This window comes from Nilaparvata lugens, chromosome 6 (assembly GCF_014356525.2).
Source record: "Nilaparvata lugens isolate BPH chromosome 6, ASM1435652v1, whole genome shotgun sequence".
NCBI classification, from domain to species: domain Eukaryota; kingdom Metazoa; phylum Arthropoda; class Insecta; order Hemiptera; family Delphacidae; genus Nilaparvata; species Nilaparvata lugens.
Window position 1 is genome coordinate 11,989,214 of NC_052509.1, and position 21,177 is coordinate 12,010,390.

Sequence of the window (21,177 nt, forward strand, 5' to 3'; positions counted from 1 at the left end):
CATTTTCCAATAAATACTCAATTTTACCAATTGAAAATTAAGCTAGTATGAACCGTTAAAAAGTTATCAAGAAACTGACACGACTACAAATTTTCTACCAAGTCAATCTAGAAATCAAAGCTTTCCTGCTTTCAAAGCAAGCAGAGTTGCTCAAAGAATCAGGTCGCACAGCTCACGACACCTAGCGGTTTTTTTTATAACTACTAGTTCACATTATCTCCGCAAGGTCTCAAAATTTTATAGTTTTTTCAAAGTTTGGAATTTTCTAATTATTGTGATTGATTTAATTTAATTTAGAAGTATTTTTTAATTTAAAAATGATTTTTGTGTGTTTTGAATTGTAAATTAAGTGTGTAATAATTGATGAATGTTAAGTGACACATAACCTAGCTACATTTGGACTGTTGTATAAATTAGAATTGGAACCGTTTTGGGCTTATAAGCCTGTGGTACTTTTCTGTAAGTGTGTAATTCTGAATGATTAAATAAATAAATATGAATAGAAATAGAATAGAAACAAGGTGGCAGTCTATTACTGCACAACAATGTCTCAGAATGAATTCAAAATCTGAGAATGATTTATTTTAGCCGTTTTTCCAATGCTATTTTGCTAATAACTACATACTTCAGGGAATTTCATAATGATGATATGTCATGCTTTTTAAAGAGCATATATTTAACTTCAATTTAACATTTTTCCACGATTAGAAGGCTTTAATTTGTCTTACAAAAGAGGAAATTACATCTACAGTACTCTACTTACTTACATCCTACTGAATTTAAAGTTATAGTTTTCACTTAAAATCTTTTCAATTGATTTGTGCTTTGGGAATAACAAGGGATTCACTAGGAGATTTGAATTTTTCATGGGATCCATGAATAGATTTTTGCTGTCAAAAATTAAAATCGCTTAAACTCTCAGGAATTTTAGTAAGTTACTTGACAAGACGAGGAACAATTTTACATGTCACCACATTGGCGAAATTCTCTCCTATTCTTGAGTTATAAGCATTTGAAGATGAGTGATTTCTCTGATCTGAGAGTGGAGGAAAGATTTTATGTTCCAGTGAATAACTCACTCTGTATTGTAGCAAAACGTCTCATATTATAGCACGACACGTTAGGTCAACCTCTTTCCATATCCCGAATATCAACCAAATGTGATTGATTTGCTTTTTTCATTAAATCCATGAGTTGAACACCACGGATTTTTGCAGAAATAATCAAAAATTAAAATCGCTCAAACTCTCAGGAATGAGTACCGTACTTGACGAGAGAGACAATAATATGATCTCTATTTCTGAATTACCGTATCACAACTGTCAATATTTCAATTAACTTAAAGGTATAATAAAGTAGATTAACATTTTCAAATATCTGAATAAAATGTCAGGTATGATTCTTCCTTGAGAAGGACTTGATATGAATAGATGAAGCTTTCAATTAGGAGCTTTCCAGTTCAGTTGAGAAGTTTCTAAATAATGTGAGAAGTTGTAAGAAAGTAGGGGAAAGGAAGGAATGATAGATAAATTGATGATAAGGAAGAAAAAAGAAAGGAATAGGGGGAATAAAGAGGAGCAAAGAGATCAAAAAATGAGGAAGGACTAATGATGCAAAGAAGAAAACACATTTGTTTTCTACATAATTTATTGTTCATCACCTGAGATTTCAACTCTTATACAATTATTTTTGCATGATAAGTTAACTTAAATGATTGATTTCCAGTGATTGAGCATTTTATATGAAGCTGAATATTGAGATAATGAATGCAGAATTCGATAAATAAATGAATTAACTGCAAAGCAGGAAGGCAACGTTGAATAACGCGCAGGAAAAATTTTCACTGCTGAAAACAAATTTCCTCAGTCAAGATATCGATAATAAAAATCGAAGTATCAATATTGAGAATCTGAGTATCGATATTGAATATCGATGCTTAAGATCGATCGTCGAAACTGCAAACATCGAGAGTCATAGAAAATAGTAAACATCCTTCCTTAGACAATGTTGCTTTAACCTCTAAATAGACTACTCTACATTATTATCAATTATTTTCTCACAAATAACAACTAATGAACAATTTGTTATAATTTTATGTGTTTTCTTATACCAGAAAAGCTTATGAAGGTTCATTATTCAAGGTATGACTCTATTTCTAAAAATTAGAGACATAATTTAGACTAAGACAGGTACGACTAGGTTATCAAAATTTTGCCTAAAGAAAAAACTGTTTCAATCATGATATTAAGTATATTTTTAATTTCTCTATATTCAAATGTTTTAATACATCATACATATTCTCAATTATATTTGAATATGAACCACTATCTATTTATAGTTTAATCTTGAGAATCGTCACAAGTCACTAACGGTTGAAACATTCCTGGATTTTATGATTAAGTGATCGTAATTGGTTATCAAATGCAGTATATTTCAAACAATTCTAGTTTTCAATCAAAAATATAAATACAAACCTCAACTACAAGGGATACAATATTCGAAGTAGCTAAAGTATCAATATTATAGGATAAGCAATAGATTGTGTGCTAAATTTTTATTGCAATCGATTTTATGATCACAAAATTACAAAAATTAGATACCTTATAAAATTGCCATTGAAGATTGAAACACTGTATAACTTTGTCTTGTAATTTTCTAGATAATTTTACTTAAGAGAATCTAAAGTTACCGTTCTCCTGATACAATTAATTCAGTCCTTTTATTCTACAAATCAAAGTAACATAGGTTACTGTTGTTACAGAAATTCTGTACGGTACTCTCTTGATGATGAATTTGATTGAAAATAATGATTTGATTTCGGTACCGTAATGAATGTGATCCAAAATATTGATCTTATTATTTCTTGTAGATTACAAAATGGAGTCGAAAAAATCCACACCAGACTCCTGCGACAACTGTAATAAACCTTTTGAGAAGAAGAAAAATAAGCGAATAACGATACGAAGAGAAATCGATCCAGTCAGCAATAAACTTCTAAGATTATGCAACAGTTGTGGTTTGCGGATTTTCAGAGCTAGATGGCGAGTGAAGAAAGAAAGGGTAAATATGGTATTACTATTTTTAGTTGTATATATGATGTATCCTACACAAATGATTATGTCCTACAAATCATTACAATGATAGGACAGAAGCAAAACCTTCACTATAGTCCGTACAAATTTACTTCAGACTTGGAGAAATATGCAGCGCAGAGAAATGGAGGGAGATCAGCCAATTACAGTGATTAACCCTTTGCGCTCGTCAATTTTAACATGAATGTGGCTCAACAGCTCTCCTGTCCAGTCACACTGGACAGCACCATTTTCCCAATCCACTCGTAGTTTACTGCATTACAATCGTCACCTCAACTCTCCTGTCCAGCATAGCTGGACAAAACTAAAATACTGATGCGCTCTCATGTCCAGTAGTGCTGGACAACTGCGTAGTTGGATATTTTGCTTGTATTATATTCCCTATCGTCTCTAATTGTCTGTAAAGAGCTGCAGTCTGTCGGTGAGATATGAAACTATTATAAGTAGGCATTGTGGGTATAATGCGTTCATTCCTCACTAACTAGTAATAGATATTGTTAACCTATAAGCTGGGTGAGTTTGAGTGATGGTTTGTTTTTATAGGTTTTTCAATTTTTGACTTTAACTTTCGTTATGGCTGACCAAGAATAAAATCCGCAAGAAATAAGGAGTGCCTTGGAAGAAGAAACATCAGAGTTTGAATTATCGGACAGTGATAGTGAAATCTCAAACCGATATCTATCGACTACTGTCTATTATTACTGTTTTGTTGGGGTGAGAGTGTAAGAACGGCACTGTATGAGAGACTACCAGCGTCACATAGCTTTACGAATAAAAAACTACTAGGACTATAGGCTTGAGTTAACTGTGAAAATTGGAACTTAAACGCCCTATACCATGGCATATCTATCTTTTCTCTATGGTGTTATATTCATCATTTCCCTATAACTTCTACAAATAATAGTATTGAAGAGCGTAAATTGTACAGGGTGGGGCAGAGCCGACTGACGAGTTTGAAAGGGTTATAAATAATGAACGGAGAAACTTGGAAAAAAATGGTTTGGTTTATTGAATTCAGCTCGAAAAATAGTTTTTAGTGTTAGTTTTTGAAAATTATATCGGTTAAATGGCGGCCATCAGCAGCTATACACTGATGTAGCCTATTTTTGAAATTTTCAAACGCATTTTGGCATATTGCCACTGGTAAGGCCTGAATCTCCTCCCTGATTTTCTCCTTAAGCTCTTCCAAAGTGTGTGGGCGATGTTTGAAAACCTTTTCTTTGAGGTAGCCCCACAGGAAAAAGTCACAGACACTCAAATCGGGTGAGCGTGCCGGCCACTTCACGTCCCCCCTCAGAGAGATAAGTCGCCCTGGGAACATTTCTCTCAACAAATCCATTGAAATGCGCGCTGTGTGGGCTGTAGCCCCATCCTGCTGAAACCATATTTCCCCAAGTCTTGTTCCTCAGCAAGTTCTTCCAATTTGGGTTGCAGAAACGTTTGTAACATTGTGACATAACGCTCGGAGGTGACAGTGACGGTGATGTTGTCATCTTCGAAGAAGTATGGCCCTATCACTCCAAATTGAGAAACGGCACACCAAACTGTCACTTTTGGTGAATTAAGTGGTCTTTCATGAAGTTGTCGAGGGTTATTTGCTGCCCAGTACCGGAAGTTTTGTTTGTTGACAGCTCCACACAGATGAAAATGAGCCTCGTCACTGCAGAAAAGAGTCGCCATTGCCGGGATGCGTTGAAGCATTTCCTTGCAACAATTTTTACGGTTCAAAAAATCGGCGGCATTTAATTTTTGCACAATCATGATTTTATATGGATGAAAAAACAAATGTTCATGAAGAATCCTCCTAATTGAACGGCTGGACATCCCCAAAGCTATTGCATGCCTGCGTGCAGAACGCCTCGGTGATTGCTCGACTGCTGCTCTCACATTTTCAATATTTTCGGGAGTTCTCACTGTTCTTGGCGCGCCATGTCTTCTTTCTTGTCGTGTACTACCAGTTTTCTCGAGTTGACGAACCCACGCTCTGATAGAGTTCACAGATGGGACGGGTTTGTGGACAGGAATGTTAAAATGTCGTCGAAACGCCCGTTGAACTGCGATAATCGAATGTTGATTTTCGTAAAAAGCGCGAACAACATAACCGCGATGCTCTCCCGTCCAATTCATGATGCACACTAAAAACTATTCTCCCGGGACTGTACAATGACGCCCACCGATCCTGTCTACTCCCACCACAGGCTGAGCAGTGCCCCCTCCAAACTCGTCAGTCGGCTCTGCCCCACCTTGTACTTTGAAAAGTGAAAGTCACATAACCATGTCACTGTTGACAGTTGGTGTTGATTTGGACAGTATAGTATAAATTGGAAATGGGACAGTTTTGGGCATGAGCCTGTTGTGGCTTTCCTCATGTTAAGTATTTGTACACAATGTGATAAATAAATAATAATACTGAGGGTGATGCCCACATAAGCTCTTAGGCTTGTGCGTGGGTAATGAGTGAGAGGGATGATGATGAGAGGTGACGACTACTTTTTAGGTAGACGGTAATATCCTACATTCGTTATTCATTTATTCATAGACAATAGAAACAATACAGGTGAAAACAACAGGCATTCGCCTGTTTAATAGTATTTCTTTTCAACTCATCCTATATTTATGTTTAAATCTGTTCTCTTCACAGGCAAAAGTGGTCACCCAGGATGAAAAAGATAATTACAAATTAGAAGTTGAGGAATTCTCGAAACTGGTGAATGAAATCGTTAATGATGAAGAGATTTCCCGACGTTTAGGTTGCCCCGTTGCTACGCCCAAAATCTGCCGATGTATTCAACGTTATCTCACCATGGATAACAAGTTTTCAGGTTGGTAAATTTTCCCAATTAATAATTAATTTAAGGGTAACCGTCCACTGGAGCCGTTTTCAACCGATCCATTCGGCCGTTGGATCGGACGAATCTGCCGGCCGTTAATTCGGCCGAATATGGTCGTCCATTGGAACCGTTTACGTCAGTCTAGTTCAGTAGTTGGCTGTACTATCGAATATTGAATTAACTACTATCATAGCCACCAAAATTTTTCATAAACAATGATTATATTAAGATTTTGAAAATTGAATAAACAAATACCCACTAAATTAGTTATTCATTAAAATAATCTTACCTTCAGATCCTATTTGTTCAGCAATCTTTGTCCACAGATTCCTTTGAACATCACGACGATATCTTTTGTCTCGCATATCCAACAATGGAACGTGCTCTTGAATCTAACTTATTAACTTTTCATGTTCATAGTTATAACTTTATAAAACGAGGATGAACGCTATGACACAATTATAGAGTATGATGATGTGTTGAATTTTCAGCTGTCATTGAAATAGAACAATGCTTGTAAAACGTCTTTATAAAACAGAAAAACTTCAAAAAACAAGACTGTGAAACAATTGTAGGTTAGGAACACTTTGTTGTCTCAGCTCGACTAGTTAGTTCGGCCGGATAGAGACGGAAAATCCCATTCAATTCGGATCGAAAAATTGATCGGCCGTGCACGGCCGTATGAACCTGTTGCAATACGCGAATATTGCTTTGTTTTTGGGGGATCGTTCAGTCGCGTTCGGTAGTTTTCGGCCGATGCTAGTTCGGACGAAAACGGTTCTAGTGGATGGCCCACCTAAGTCATGGAGGCAACAGGTTATCCTTCAACTGTCTCCTTTCATTAATTTACAAAGGCAACTCTCCACAAGTATCTAAAGCCCATAAGGGGATGAATGATAATTCAGTACAAACGTTTATTTTTGTGATGATTTCATGAATGGATCAATAGAGAGATGATGAATAGCTGAAATGAAACTTGAGAAGTAGCTGATATAAAATGAGAGAAATGAAACCTGAATTACCGGTTGAATCTATACTAAAAACCTACTTGCGTCTTTATTGGGTATTCTGAATATAATCTTTCTAATGAATGGACATTGATATGTTCAATGCTCCGCCAATTTATGTAGATACAAAACAATATAATATCACAGTAACTTTAAGGCTGAACTCACACTTACGCGACTCAGGTCGAGAAGAGACTCGACTCTAGTCGAGAGCATGTGGTTTTAAATGGTGACGTCGCGGAGGACTAGAATCGACTGGTCTGAGTGTCACCATTTGGAAACACATGCTATCGACTAGAGTCGAGTCTCTTCTCGACCTGAGTCGCGTAGTGTGAGTTGAGCCTGAATTGCCTTTTTACATATCATGTACTGTTCAATAATTTTCTATTCATTTCATATTATGTAAATACATCTAAAACTATAATATGTAATCTACGTTAATTAAAGACCCTCATTATACCTAGGTAGTCCTCTGCCTCGATTCTCTATCTATATTTAATATTGTTTTATGAATAAATTTGTTATGAATTTTGGATTGCAGGTGACCTGAGGACTTGTACCTTAAGTCTGGCCAGAACCAAAGAATTACAAGAGCTGTGTAAATCCGCGAAAGATTTAATACAAACTAGAGAAGTCGGTTCATCAGATAGTATGGTGAGTGTTTATTTCAATTGCATTCTATAATGTTAGGCACAACTCACACTTACGCGACTCTGGTCGAGAAGAGAGTCGACTCTAGTCGATAGCATGTGTTTCCAAATGGTGACACTCAGACCAGTCGATTCTAGTCTCCGCGACTGTAACCCTGAAGTGGCCATGTCCAGCTATCAGGGCAATCACCTGCTTGACCTGACCTCTACCCAGACTCACCAGCCAGCTGGTGAAGCGAGGGCTTGCGTCTGCCAGCAGCCTTTTGCCAAGTGCTTGACCAGGGTGACCCTGCCATTGCTGGTGGTGTAATTCCCTGGATCCTTTACTTATTGTGTGGAAGGCAGTTGTTTTACTTCAGGAAACATCTCCACACAATTGGTCTCAGAAATAAAAGGATTGCGAAAGTCTTGGAGCTAGAAGAAGGGCTCTGTTTGGCTGCAAGCAACCAGGTGAGGAATGGGATGTTGGTATAGGGAAGAAACTCCTGGACCTTGTAAAGGACACGGGAGTTGGTTTGCCTAACCTAACATACTTTGGGACACACAATAAGCTTTGATTGACGTTTGAAGTTCTTTGAATCCGTCCCTTCAAAAGCATAAACATTGTTATTTAGGACTACTTTGGACTACAAGTCCAAACATGTTGTGTTAGAATAAAAGTTTCCTTTGATTTTTAAATTTTATCGGACTTTTTGTATAATATTTTCTGTTAATTTCTTTCAACAGGAGGAGAAGAAGAGTGTAAGCAGTAGACCAAAACTGAGAAGTAAAGACTACGAGGAGTATGTGTTTGCTAACAGAAATCGACTGAAAGAGGAATGTTCGCTGTGTGAACGGGGTTGCCAGAGGGTGCTCTGCTACTCCAACAATTTCCTGCATAAACAACTCAAATCAAACTCCAAAAAGTAAGTAGTTTATCCAGCTTATAGAATACTTATACTGCTAGGTTAATAGATCTTAGTCTTATTCATACGCCGGCAAGTATGTTTTGATTATCTAGTTAGTTACCCCTGTGGGTGGGGGGGATAAGAGTCAAAAAGATGGACTCTTATTTTTGAATTGATTACTGGAATAAACCCACAGTATTCTCTGCTTGATCGTAAGAGGCGACTAAGAGTAACCGTCCACTGGAACCGTACTCAACCGATCCGTTCGGCCGTTGGATCGGACGAATCTGCCGGCTGTTAATTCGGCCGAATATGGTCGTTCATTGGAACAGTTTACGTCAGTCTAGTTGCCAATTATTGAATCAACTACTATCATAGCCACCAACATTTTTCATAAACAATGATTATATTGATATTTTTAAAATTGAATAAACAAATATTCACTAGATTAGTTATTCATTACAATAATCTTAGCTTCAGATGCTATTTGTTCAGCAATCTTTGTCCACAGATTCCTTTGAACATCACGACGATGATAACTTTCGTCTTGCATATCCCACAATGGAACATGCTCTTGAACCAAACTCATCAACTTTTCATTGTCCATAGTTACAACTTTATTCACCGAGCGAAGTGAGGTCTAAGATTAAAGTCGACGGTTTGACATTTCTCTTAATGTTTAAATGTTTATATGTTGCGCATTTACGGCGAAACGCGGTAATAGATTTTCATGAAATTTGACAGGCATGTTCCTTTTTTAATTGCGCGCCGACGTATATACAAGGTTTTTGGAAATTTTGCATTTCAAGGATAATATAAAAGGAAAAAGGAGCCTCCTTCATACGCCAATATTAGAGTAAAAATCTGGTGTGGTACACTCACACAACTTTCCTTGCCGTTAAGAAAATTGATCACCTGACGCTAGTGTACTCGCGCATCTCAAGTCTACTATTCAAAGATATGAGACAGCTGGTGATAGGTCAATAACGCTGGAAACACACGAGGTCTGCTATCTCTTTATAGTGAATGATTTAATAGAATCAACAATAATTTGATTATTTTCAATTTTAGGTGAAAATGTTACTGAACATTAATTGTAGAGATTTTCATGCCCAATCTACTCCACTTGATTTTATTTGTTTCAATTGTATCTGAAGCCTGATAATTTGGGAATCTATCTGCATTGATGGGGCGGAGCTCCTGAAATTTTTACAGATATAGGACTTGTTGCAGTTGATAGAGCTTATCAATGACTATTCCAGGTTTAAATTTGATCAAAATCGTTGGAGCCGTTTTCGAGAAAATCGCGAAAAAACCCTGTTTTTTTCGCCATTTCGCCATTTTAGCCGCCATATTGGATTGCATTCGATCGAAATTGTTCGTGTCGGATCCTTATAGTGTAAGGACCTTACGTTCCAAATTTCAAGTCATTCAGTTAATTGGGAGATGAGATATCGTGTACACAGACGCACATACACTCATACACACACACACACACACCACACACACACACACACATACACACACACACACATACACACACACACACACCACACACCACACACACACACACCACACCACACACACACACACACACCACACACACACACACACCACACACACACACACACACACACACACACACACACCACACACACACACACACACACACACCACACACACACACACACACACACACACAACACACACACACACACACACCACACACACACACACACACACACCACACCACACACACACACACACACACACACACACACACACAACACACACACACACATATATATATATATTATATATATATATATATATATAATATATATATATATATATATATATTATATATATATATATATATAGACCAATACCCAAAAACCACTTTTTTGGACTCAGGGGACCTTGAAACGTATAGAAATTTGGAAATTGGGGTACCTTAATTTTTTTCGGAAAGCAATACTTTCCTTACCTATGGTAAAAGGGCAAAAAAAGTAAAAATCAGACTATAGAATATTATTCATCATAAATCAGCTGACAAGTTATTACACAGATGTGTGGAGAAGCCAGTCTATTACTGTATTTTCATAAGGTCTGTAGTTTCAATCAGGTACTTGTGGATGAGAATACTGCGTGAGGTCTACTGTTCACAGAACTACTAGTAGAACAGAACAACTTCAAAAATCAAAAACAAACAAGACTGTGAAACAATTTTATGTTAGGAACACTAGTTTTGTTGTCTCAGCTCGAATAGTTAGTTTGGCTGGATAGAGCTGGAAAATCCCATTCGATTCGGATTCATAAATTGATCGGCCGGAGACGGCCGTATGAACCTGTTGCAATGGACGAGCATCTATTCCTTTCTTTGTTGGGGGATCGCTCGGACGAGTTCGGTAGTTTTCGGCCGATGCTAGTTCGGACGAAATCGGTTCCAGTGGACGGCCCCACCTTAATCACTTATTTCTGTTGCAGTGAAGCCCGTGTCGTGGGGAAGCACTCCAACTTACTTCCTCTATCCCAACTGTCGGACTACAAGTGTTGTAAGCAGCGTTGCACCGGTATGGCAGCAGGCAAGTCGGACTGGCACCAGTTGGTGTTTACATGGCGCAAGCGTGCACTTGCATGCCAGCGCGAGGCCAGGCAAGTGCTGGCCGAAATGTGTCGGCCGGCCGGCAACCGAACTACCAACTGTCGCCAGTTCATCAAGCAAGTTACAGGCAAGTTGCAAGTGAATGAAGCAAGTTATAGGCAAGTTGTGAATCAATCAAGCAAGTTACAGGCAGGTTGTGAATGAATCAACAAAGTTATAGGCAAGTTTTAGTTGAATCTGTGTTGAAGATAAATTTATAAATTTATTTGAATTACTCTCAGATTGTGAGTTACAACTACAATATTGGAGTTGAAACTTTGTTTCAGATTCTGTAATGAATTGTAAAATGAATTCTATAATATTAATCTCAGGCCCGGTTGCATAAAAGCCGGTTAAATTTTAACCGTGATTAATTACACGAGAACCAATCAGAGAAGGCCTTTTCGATAAGACGATAAAATGAATTAAATCATTCACTATGAAGAGATAGCAGATCTCGTGTGTTTCCAGCATTATTGACCTGTCACCAGCTGGCTCAGATCTTTGACTTGAGATGCGCGGGAACACTAGCGTCAGGTGATCAATTTTCATAACGGCAAGGAAAGTTGTGTGAGTGCGCCACACCAGATTTTTACTCTAATATTGGTGTATGAAGGAGGCTCCTATTTCCTTTTATATTATCCTTGAAATCCAAAAACCTTGTATACGTCGACGCGCAATTAAAAAAGGAACATACCTGTCAAATTTCATGAAAATCTATTACCGCGTTTTGCCGTAAATGCGCAACATTTAAACAAACCGTCGACTTGAATGTTAGACCTCACTTCGCTCGGTCAATTATTTATGGAATAAAACTGTTTTGTTTCAGGCTGCAGCGATGGTCTGTTGGCCAAAGTGAGGAAGGAACTGAAACAATCGCTGGGGTTTCGAGAACCGCCCGAACACGGATTGAAAGAATATTGGCGTCAGAAGAAAATCAAGGCAGCTTCTAAGCGTGGTTAGTTCAAACGTTTTTCTAATCTTCATTCATTTACTCATTAATACAACTGCAAAAATAATCATATTCATAAGATTTGTAATTGTATCCACAAATGAATAAATAAATGAATAATATAGATATGACTGGACATGAGCAACAGACCTGGCCCAAGATTGTTCTACCCCCGAATTTTATAAATAGTAAATTATCCGAAAGATACTTCATCAATATTCGGAAAGTCTGTCAAATTTCCTCTTAACTATTTGATATTTCTATTGATTCAAAGTTACGTATGATCACGTTTTCAATAATTATATTTCTGTGTTGTTGGGAAGGTAATATTATGGTATATATCAATATTGAATGTAAACGTCTTGACAGTGTGAAAATCACTAATTCACTAAAACAAGATATACTAGTTGAGAAAAGTGAGTTTACTAGAGATTGATAATGGTGTAACACCCGAAAATAGTGTCTCAAATTGTTTCATTCACATGGGCTACTTTTTAAATTAATAAAACAATTAAAAAAATCTTAAAGCAACCTAAATTTTTAAAAATATTTCAAATAATTTTCAACTATTTATTTTTATAGTTTTTTTTAAATAAAGGGTGCTTTAAGATTTTTTTATATTGTTTTATTGTTAACTGAAACTCAAGCTAACATGAGCTAACAAACTGAAAACTTAACCTACTGAAATCTTGAAGAATTTTAAAAATAACCATCCATAGGCCTATTAATAACCATCCATGGTAAATTGAGAATATATATGCAAAATTTCAAGTTAATCAGTCGAGTCGTTGAGACGTGATGATGCGTCATTCGTGAATTTCCTATCCCATACGTGAATAAGTCTATTCTTTCATTTATTATACTATAGATAAGATGTTTCAATTATGTGCCACGACCTTTCACTGTACACATTTGCTAGCTATGTATTTTCCTTTCAATGTAAAATTGAATCATGGTGTTATGCCGCATCCACACTCTCGCCGATTAGCTTGTAAGCTGGTAAGCTTGGCCACGTTGGTCCTGCCATACACACTGCAATGTGACCATTTGTGGATGCTCGGCTGGCCACTCGCCTTCGCTCGACAAAAATTGGAGCGATGACAAATGAAGGCGAGCGCTGACAAACCACTCATCCACACTCTCGCACTCGTCGTCATGTGTGCTAGGCGAGAGTGTGGATGCGGCATTCTATTATACCATCGTGAAACAATAGCGCAAGTAGATATCCCATGGTATAGGGAATTTATGTCGCAACTTTTACTGTTATCTCAAGCCGATTACTGTCGACTATTGTCAATTTTTACTGTTTTGTTGGGGTGAGAGTGTATGAACGGCACAATTTGAGAGACTACCAGCGTCACACAGCTGCATGGGAAAGAACTACATGAACTATCGGCTTGGGATAACAGTAAAAATTGCGACATAAACGCCCTATACCGTGAGATATCTACTTATGCTATCGTTTCTCTATGATTATACTTTATAAGTATGAGCATATTTCGTAAATGTATGTATCCTGTAGTGATATTCGTTCTCCTGTAATTCTTTGTTGATTCATACAATAAGTACATCATCAAAATGATAGGAATAGAAAAAATAAGGTAACCTTGTGCTATTCCTCTCTCAAATTTAGATAAGGTTACCCATAGTCCGAAATAGGTTAAGTCTTGTAATTGTTCACTTCACAAAATTTTCAGCTCTTAATTATTTTCACAGAGTAGATTTTTAAATTTAGATGCTTCAAAACCAAACATTTGCATGTTTATTGTTTGTATCTTGTTGCAGGACCTGCTAAAGAAGTAAATACTAGAGTTGCAACAAAACTGAATGAAGTTGTAAAAGAAAGTAGAATAGAAGTTTTGAAAGGAGGCACCAAAGTTATGGCAGGAAGTACCAGACTAGTTACGACAAATACTAGAATTATTGCTGGTAATACTAAAGCTATTGGAGGAAATGATGGACTTGTTAGAACAAATTCGACTTTGCCTCATCTGAAAAACCTTGAGGTAAGTTTTCGATTTGATTAACAATTTAAGTGCCGGTTGCACAAAATCCGGTTAAATGTTAATCGTGATTAATTTCACGAGAACCAATCAGAGAAGCCTTTTTTGGAAAAAATCCTTCAGAGGTTAGCCAATAAGAGAAAAATTACCAATCAGAGAAGCTTTTTCTTTTGGAAAAAGAAGAGAAGGCTTTTTCAAAAGAAGGCTTCTCTGATTGGAGAGAAGCCTTCTTTTAGAAAAAACCTTCTCTGATTGGTAACTTTTCTCTTGAATTTTGCTAACCTTTGAAGGCTTCTCTAATTGGTACTCGTGAAAGTAGGCTAATCACGATTAAAATTTAACCGGCTTTTGTGCAACCGGCCATAAATAGTTGAATTTTCACGAGTTCTACTAAAGTTCTGTAAAATAATATTTTGTGTTTATTGTACATTTAACATAGTAAATCTGCTTCAAACCTTAAAGGAACTTGTTTTTTGGAACCAAGTTTCGCGTATTTCGTCACATATCTTAAAAATTACTGTAGCTAAAGGTCTGGAAACGGTTATATTCAATTTCTCAGTTCATTTTACATAAATTACGCTAAATTGTACATCTTAATTAACAGCCAACAAATACCCGTAGGGCTTCGTTTCGGCAGGGGAACAGACATTCAGACAAAATCTTCCATCCTGTATAACTTGGTAACCAAGCATTTGCGGACCTATGTTAATTAGATCTTTTTTTCTTCTTTTGATGAGAGGAATCACGCCCTGACTTATGAGCACCTTTTTCAGAACACTCTGTATATCATCTTTTCTGAAGATAGGGTTAATCAGACTATAGAATTATTCATAATCAATCAGCTGACAAGTGGATTATTCATTGCATGCATAACACAGAAAAATGCGTGAGGTCTACTGTTCAATGAACTACTAGTATTCTTTTTTTCACAGGCTACTCCCGACATAGCAAATTCCTTGAGAGGAGCTTCTACTAGCAAAAACTTGCAACCTTGTGATAAGATAAATAAATCTGAAACTGCAAGTAGGATTACTACTTCAACAAGTAAATACTCAACTGATAGAGTTTTCACCAGAGCTAACGAAGCATCCAGCAGGCAAACTCCAACACCTGTAGTCAGCGAAAATCTAAAAACAGCTGATACCGATCCAAAAACTGATCAAACAGCTGATTCTAATCAGATTAGTCGACGGATAACTGATATTGTTTCACATGGTGGAGAAGAAACATCAGTGGATTCTAATGAGAAAAGTCTAGAAATAACTGATTGTAGTCTAGAAACAGCTGATTGTAGTCTAGAAACAGCTGATTGTAGTCGAGGATCGGTGAGTGGAAATCAGCTGATACTAAGTGCCTATGAAGATGCCGATTCTTTGCAGGTGTCAGAAGAGGCTGAACAAATAGAGATTATCAAAATAATTGAGGGGAACAGCTGTGACCAGTTTTCTGATACAGGTGAGTAATTTCTTTCAGTCAATCCATTTTTAGGAAGTCAAGTTTCTTGCTCTAGCTTTACTCTAGCTTGCATGTAAGGCTGGTCACACACCGATTAGTTAAGACAAGACTAGTTTAGTCCAAACAAGACCGTTTAGTCACAATACTTCACATAGTTGCTTATGAAGACATGTCTAATTGCAATAACTAATCGGTGAGTGTTACTTCATAAGCAACTATGTGAAGTATTGTGACTAATCGTGACTAGTCTTGTCTTGACTAACTTGTGTGTGCCCACCCTATTGTTAGGCACACATCAGTTAGTCAAGATAAGACAAGACATGTGAGTTGCTTCATAAGCAACAAAGTCAAGTATTGTGACTAAACTTGCCTGATCATGTCTTGTCTTGTCTTGACTAACGGGTGTGCGCCAAGCCTTAGTCTTCATTTTATTATCAAGATAAATTTAACGGAAGCAATGCCAGAGAACTGCAATGGTTCTTATGCCGCATCCACACTCCCGCCAAGTGCGTGAAAATGACGACGATCGCAAGAGTGTGGATGGCTGGTTTGCCAGCGCTCGCCTTCACTGGCCTTCGCTTGCCATTGCTCCGATTTTTGTCGAATGAAGGCGAGTGGCCAGCCGAGCATCCACATGGCAAGACCAACGTGGCCAAGCGATTTGGCGAGAGTGTGGACTATAGTGAGGTCCACGTTATAATGGCAGTGTTTTATTAGCAATGGTATTGCTATCCTTGTCTATCATTCAACAAAGCGGATAGCGCTATCTCTTTCTCCCTTTGCTCTGTTGCCAGATCGTCTTTTAACAATGTGGAGTTGATAATTAACTAACAAAATATTTCATCTTAATTATAAAAATTCTTTATGAAATTATTGAAAAATATAATTTCTTGCTTAATAAAATATAATTGATTATTTTGAACGAGAATAAACCGTAAATATTACATCAATAAACCTGGATCAGCTACCGTCTATAGAAGGTATTGACAAAACAGAGGATCGGCAACGTTTTTCTCCTATCTTTCTCCACTGCCATCATAACGTGGAACTCACTATAGGCATTATAGAACAGTTCAAACATTGGCAGATTACAAATTTATGAAAACTCCAATAAGAAAGCGACAATTTTAAAAACCTCTTTCAGCTAATATAAATTCTATGTTAAAAACTAACAAATTACAATTCCTTTACAGATTGTAGCCGCCTTGTCTACATGACACCAGCTGGAATGTCAGTATTTGAATTTCCCAAGTGAACTTGATGTCAAAAATGAATTTTGTGGATGAATAATGAATGCTAATTGACGTGAATAAGTTACTAAATCTTCTAAGCCAAGAGCCAAGAGTGATCAATGGTTGAACCAATACCTGGATAAAGGTAGGTTATCTTTTTAAATCCAATAAAACTATTATTTGTTTCAATGTTGTCTCATTGGTTCATATTTTCATATGACTACTAGCTTATTAAACACTATTTTCCATATATTACACCGAATCCAAGGAACACCTTGCATAACTTAGGCTAGGCACACACCAGTTAGTCAAGACAAGACATGATCAGACACGTTTAGTCACAATACTTCACATTGTTGCTTATGACGCAACTCACACTGATTAGTCATTGCAATTAAACATGTCTTCATAAGCAACTATGTGAAGTATTGTGACTAAACGTGTCTGATCATATTTTGTCTTGACTAACTGGTGTGCGCCTAGCCTTGGGCCCGATGAAAGCCTGTTGAATATTAATCATAGAATGCCACGAGAACCAATCAGAGAAGGCTTTTTTTGGAAAGAAGGTATCTCTGATTGGTTCTTTCTAGTGCCTTTCAATCAGGGTTAAAATTTAACAGGATTTTGTGCAACCGAGCTTTGAAATACTATTTTAAATCACGGTTAAAATTTAACAGAATTTTGTGCAACCGAGCTTTGAAATACTATTTTAATCACGGTAAAAATTCAACAGAATTTTAAATTGAATGAAAAAGACTAAGAAATTGTCCAAAAACCACAGATTTATTGATACTTAGAAAGACCGGTTTAGGTTATTACACCATTGTCAATCTCTGATAAACTAAAACTAAATATAAGAGCAGCAGAATTTATACTAGTAGGCGAGTACTGCTATTGGTCAAGGGCATGAACGCCCGCCATTGGCCCAGTTAGACAGTCTCCTCCCAATCGACGGTGTCACAAAATGGCGGCTTAAGCAACAGACTCGCCATGATAACAAAATTTACTTTCAGTACAAAATAAGAACCAAGAAAACAAGTGAAAGATAAATTTTGTTATCATGGCGAGTCTGTTGCTTAGCCGCCATTTTGTGACACCGTTAAGTGGGAGGAGACTGTCTAGCTTGGCCTATAGCAGGCGTTCATGCCGTTGACCAATAGCAGTACTCGCCTACTAGTATAAATTCTGCTGCTCTTGTATTTAGTTTATCAGAGATTGGTGTAATAACCGAAACCGGTCTTTCTAAGTATCAATAAATCCGTGGTTTTTTGACAAAGTCAGCCTTTTTCATTACTAATATGAATAATTACCACAATATCAACTTCTCAACTACACAAAAAGTCAACAGAATGTTGTGCAACCGAGCTTTGAAATACTATTTTTAATACAACTAAAATCCCCCCCCCCACAATTTGTTGAAATTAAAACTGGGCCTGATATGAATGGAAAATTTCATTTCTTGATGTATCGAATATAAAGTAGGATTTATATGGGCTCAGTGTGACAGAAATCAATACAATAACATACAGTTGCATATTAGGTGAAATAAGGTCTGTTTTACCCCTTAGAGAAAAGATAGCATAAGAAGATATCACATGGTATAGGGCGTTTATGTTCCAATTTTCACTGTTAACTTAATCCTATAGTCCTACAGTAAGGTCCACGTTACAATGGCAGTATTTGATTGGCAATGGTATTGCTATCCTTGTCAATCATTCGACAAAACAGATAGCGCTATCCTTCTATAGCTTCGCAACGTTGCCGAATCCGTTTCTAACAATGTAGACATATCTATTTATTTATCACATTATGTACATACTTAACATGAGGAAAGGCACACCAGGCTCATGCCCAAAACTGTCCCATTTCCAATTTATACTATACTGTCTAAATCAAAAAGTTGGTTATGTCACTTTCACTTTTCAAAATACTATTCACGCTCTTCAATACTCAGATAAACGAGCAAATTTTGAATCAAATAAATACTATTAGAGTCTAGAGTCGAAAAATCTAGAACAGTAACTCAATAATTATTCAAAAAGACTTTATATAATTGATTAAGGCAGAGAATCGGCAACACTGTTCTCCTATCTTTATTCACAGTCATTATAACGTGGATCTCACTATAGTATTAGTTTTTCATGGAGATGTGTGACGCTGGTAGTCCCTTCTCTCATGCTGTGCCGTTCTTAGGCTGTGCAAAGGCTAAAAATAAACTTTCTACTCGTGATATTTTTGAAAGTTTTTCAATTTGTATACCATCAAGCTATCAAAACGAAAAAGTTTTCTCAGGAAAACATTTTTTTTCTGATCATTACTTTTTGAGATATGAGCGCCTAAAGTTTAAAATTTTGGGACAGAACATTTCAAATTCGGTAAGAGATAAATCCATGACATTCAGAGGATAGATTCTTCATGGTATTGTTGATCTAGTAGAACAAAAATTTTCTGAAAATATCATTTTTTAAGATAGTTATTCAATTTACTAAAAATAACTTTTAGTTGAGTTATTTTTGGTAAATTGAATAACTTTTTTAAAATTGATATTTTTAGAAAATTGTTGTTTTACTAGATCAACACCATGAAGAATCCATCCTCTAAATCTCATGGATTTATCTCTTACCGAATTTGAAATGTTCTGTCCCAAAAATTCAAACTTCAGGCGCTCATATCTCAAAAAGTAATGATAGGAAAAAATGTTTTCCTGAAAAAACTTTTTCATTTTGATAGCTTGATGGTATACGAAACGAAAAACTTTGAAAAATATCACCAGTAGAAAGTTTATTTTTAGCCTTTGCACAGCCTTAACCAGCCAAAACAGTAATAATAGACAGTAATCAGCTTGAAATTTAGAAAATGAAATACCAATATCATGGGATATCTTCCTAAGTACCTTTTCCTGCATTACAGGTAGGCCTACTTCAGATTTAAGAGGAAAGGCACTAAGCCTTTTTGTGAGGTCCACGTTATAATGGCAGTGTTTGATTAGCAATGGTATTGCTATCCTTGTCTTTCATTCAACAAATCGGATAACGCTATCTCTTTCTCGCTTTGCTCTGTTGCCAGATCGTCTTCTAACAATGTAGAATTAATAATTAATTAACAAAATATTTCATCTTAATTATGAAAATTCATTATTAAATTATTAAAAAATATAATTTATTGCTCAATAAAATATAATTGATTTATTTTGAACGAGAATGAACAGTTAATATTACATTAATAAACCTGTATCAGCTACCGTCTATAGAAGGCATTGACAAGACAGAGGATTAGCAACGTTGTTCTCCTATCTTTCTCCACTGCCATTATAACGTGGACCTCACTATAGAAATTAAAAAATTTACTCACTGTAGATTGGAAAAGAATCTCGTGTTTATTATTAATGTAAACGTATACATCGAACAATGAAAAATAATATAGCAGGTCTGAAAGTTTTTTGAAACTTGACTACATCTATTAATAGTGTATATATACATTTTTTTAAGGGCCGGTTTCCGAGCTCGGGATTTAGCCAAGTTCTAGACTTTAAACAGCTGGAGTCAGAAAATTGGCTTTCCGCTTAGACCAGTTATAGAATAGACACAGCACATTGTATATTCATACTGAAAGTCGATGAAGCCAACATCTACTGCCAAATCCACCCATCTTGACGTCACGCAACGTATAGAAATTATAGAAAACTTTTTTGAGTTTGTTGTGTAAGTGTTTGTGGTGTTTAACTTACATTGTTGTTAAACATAGCTTGTTTTCCATAGCATATTGCTATTTATTTATGTAATTATTATTTATGAAAATGGTTATCTCCTGCGCAGTATATAATTGCACTGAAATTTTTAGGAAAAAAGTGGAATATCTTTTCATGCGTAAGTTGAAATTTATACACATAAATATTGTAAGTTGTAACATTATCCTTGGTTATGATGTAAGTGAACTCATTGCAGCATGACAAAAAATTAGTTTTGTAGGCTACCGTACCTTATTATTTTCAAAACACATTAGCCTATAACTTTGAAGCCGATATCACATAACACATTATAACTAACCGATATCGTTTTTGCCCGTAGCTAGAAATAACCTAAAAACACCATGAATCTGAAATAGACACAATCTGAAAGTTTTCCATACGATGCGTGACGTCACTGTTGTGACGTCAAGATGGGTGGATTTGGCAGTAATGTTGGCTTCAGAGGCTAGACTTCCCAGCGTGTTTATTCTATAACTGGTCTAAGGCTTTCCGAAACGGGGCGTAGTCATAGTCAAGTCTAAATTAAATTTCGAAAAAATAGAAAATTGAACACAAAATAAAATAAAGAGAAAATAGTGTAAAGTTTCAGCTATTTTGAATTATTTAGGAATGTTTCATTTCGTCAAGGAAACCAGTTTCCAATAATTATAGAAATGAGAAAATAAAGATTTATTCT

At 36.3% G+C, this 21,177-nt stretch overlaps 1 protein-coding gene across 3 annotated transcripts; it reads left to right on the top strand.

Moving 5' to 3' along the window:
• Positions 1 to 1,977: 1,977 nt before the first annotated feature.
• Positions 1,978 to 16,942, top strand: LOC111049610. 3 transcript variants are annotated; one of them, XM_039430118.1, is made up of 11 exons: positions 1,984 to 2,141; positions 2,870 to 3,069; positions 5,734 to 5,914; positions 7,472 to 7,584; positions 8,307 to 8,485; positions 10,955 to 11,199; positions 11,941 to 12,069; positions 13,849 to 14,069; positions 14,999 to 15,197; positions 15,228 to 15,521; positions 16,715 to 16,942. In XM_039430118.1, exons 2-11 carry the CDS (start codon positions 2,878 to 2,880, stop codon positions 16,774 to 16,776), a joined length of 1,815 nt encoding a protein of 604 aa, XP_039286052.1. In that variant the 5' UTR covers positions 1,984 to 2,141; positions 2,870 to 2,877; the 3' UTR covers positions 16,777 to 16,942. The 3 variants fall into 3 exon arrangements, with proteins under 3 accessions (XP_022191418.2, XP_039286052.1, XP_022191417.2); XM_022335726.2 differs by having other exon boundaries at positions 1,978 to 2,141; positions 2,870 to 3,060; positions 14,999 to 15,521; XM_022335725.2 differs by having other exon boundaries at positions 14,999 to 15,521.
• The last annotated feature ends 4,235 nt before the right edge of the window (positions 16,943 to 21,177 follow it).

Bases quoted from the DNA above. Each gene is read 5' to 3' on its own strand.
- LOC111049610 (XM_022335725.2), top strand. From the start codon at position 2,878: ATGGAGTCGAAAAAATCCACACCAGACTCCTGCGACAACTGTAATAAA. The intron at 12,070-13,848 runs GTTAGTTCAAAC...ATCTTGTTGCAG, and splicing joins CAAGGCAGCTTCTAAGCGTG to GACCTGCTAAAGAAGTAAAT. The intron at 14,070-14,998 runs GTAAGTTTTCGA...TTTTTTTCACAG, and splicing joins CTCATCTGAAAAACCTTGAG to GCTACTCCCGACATAGCAAA.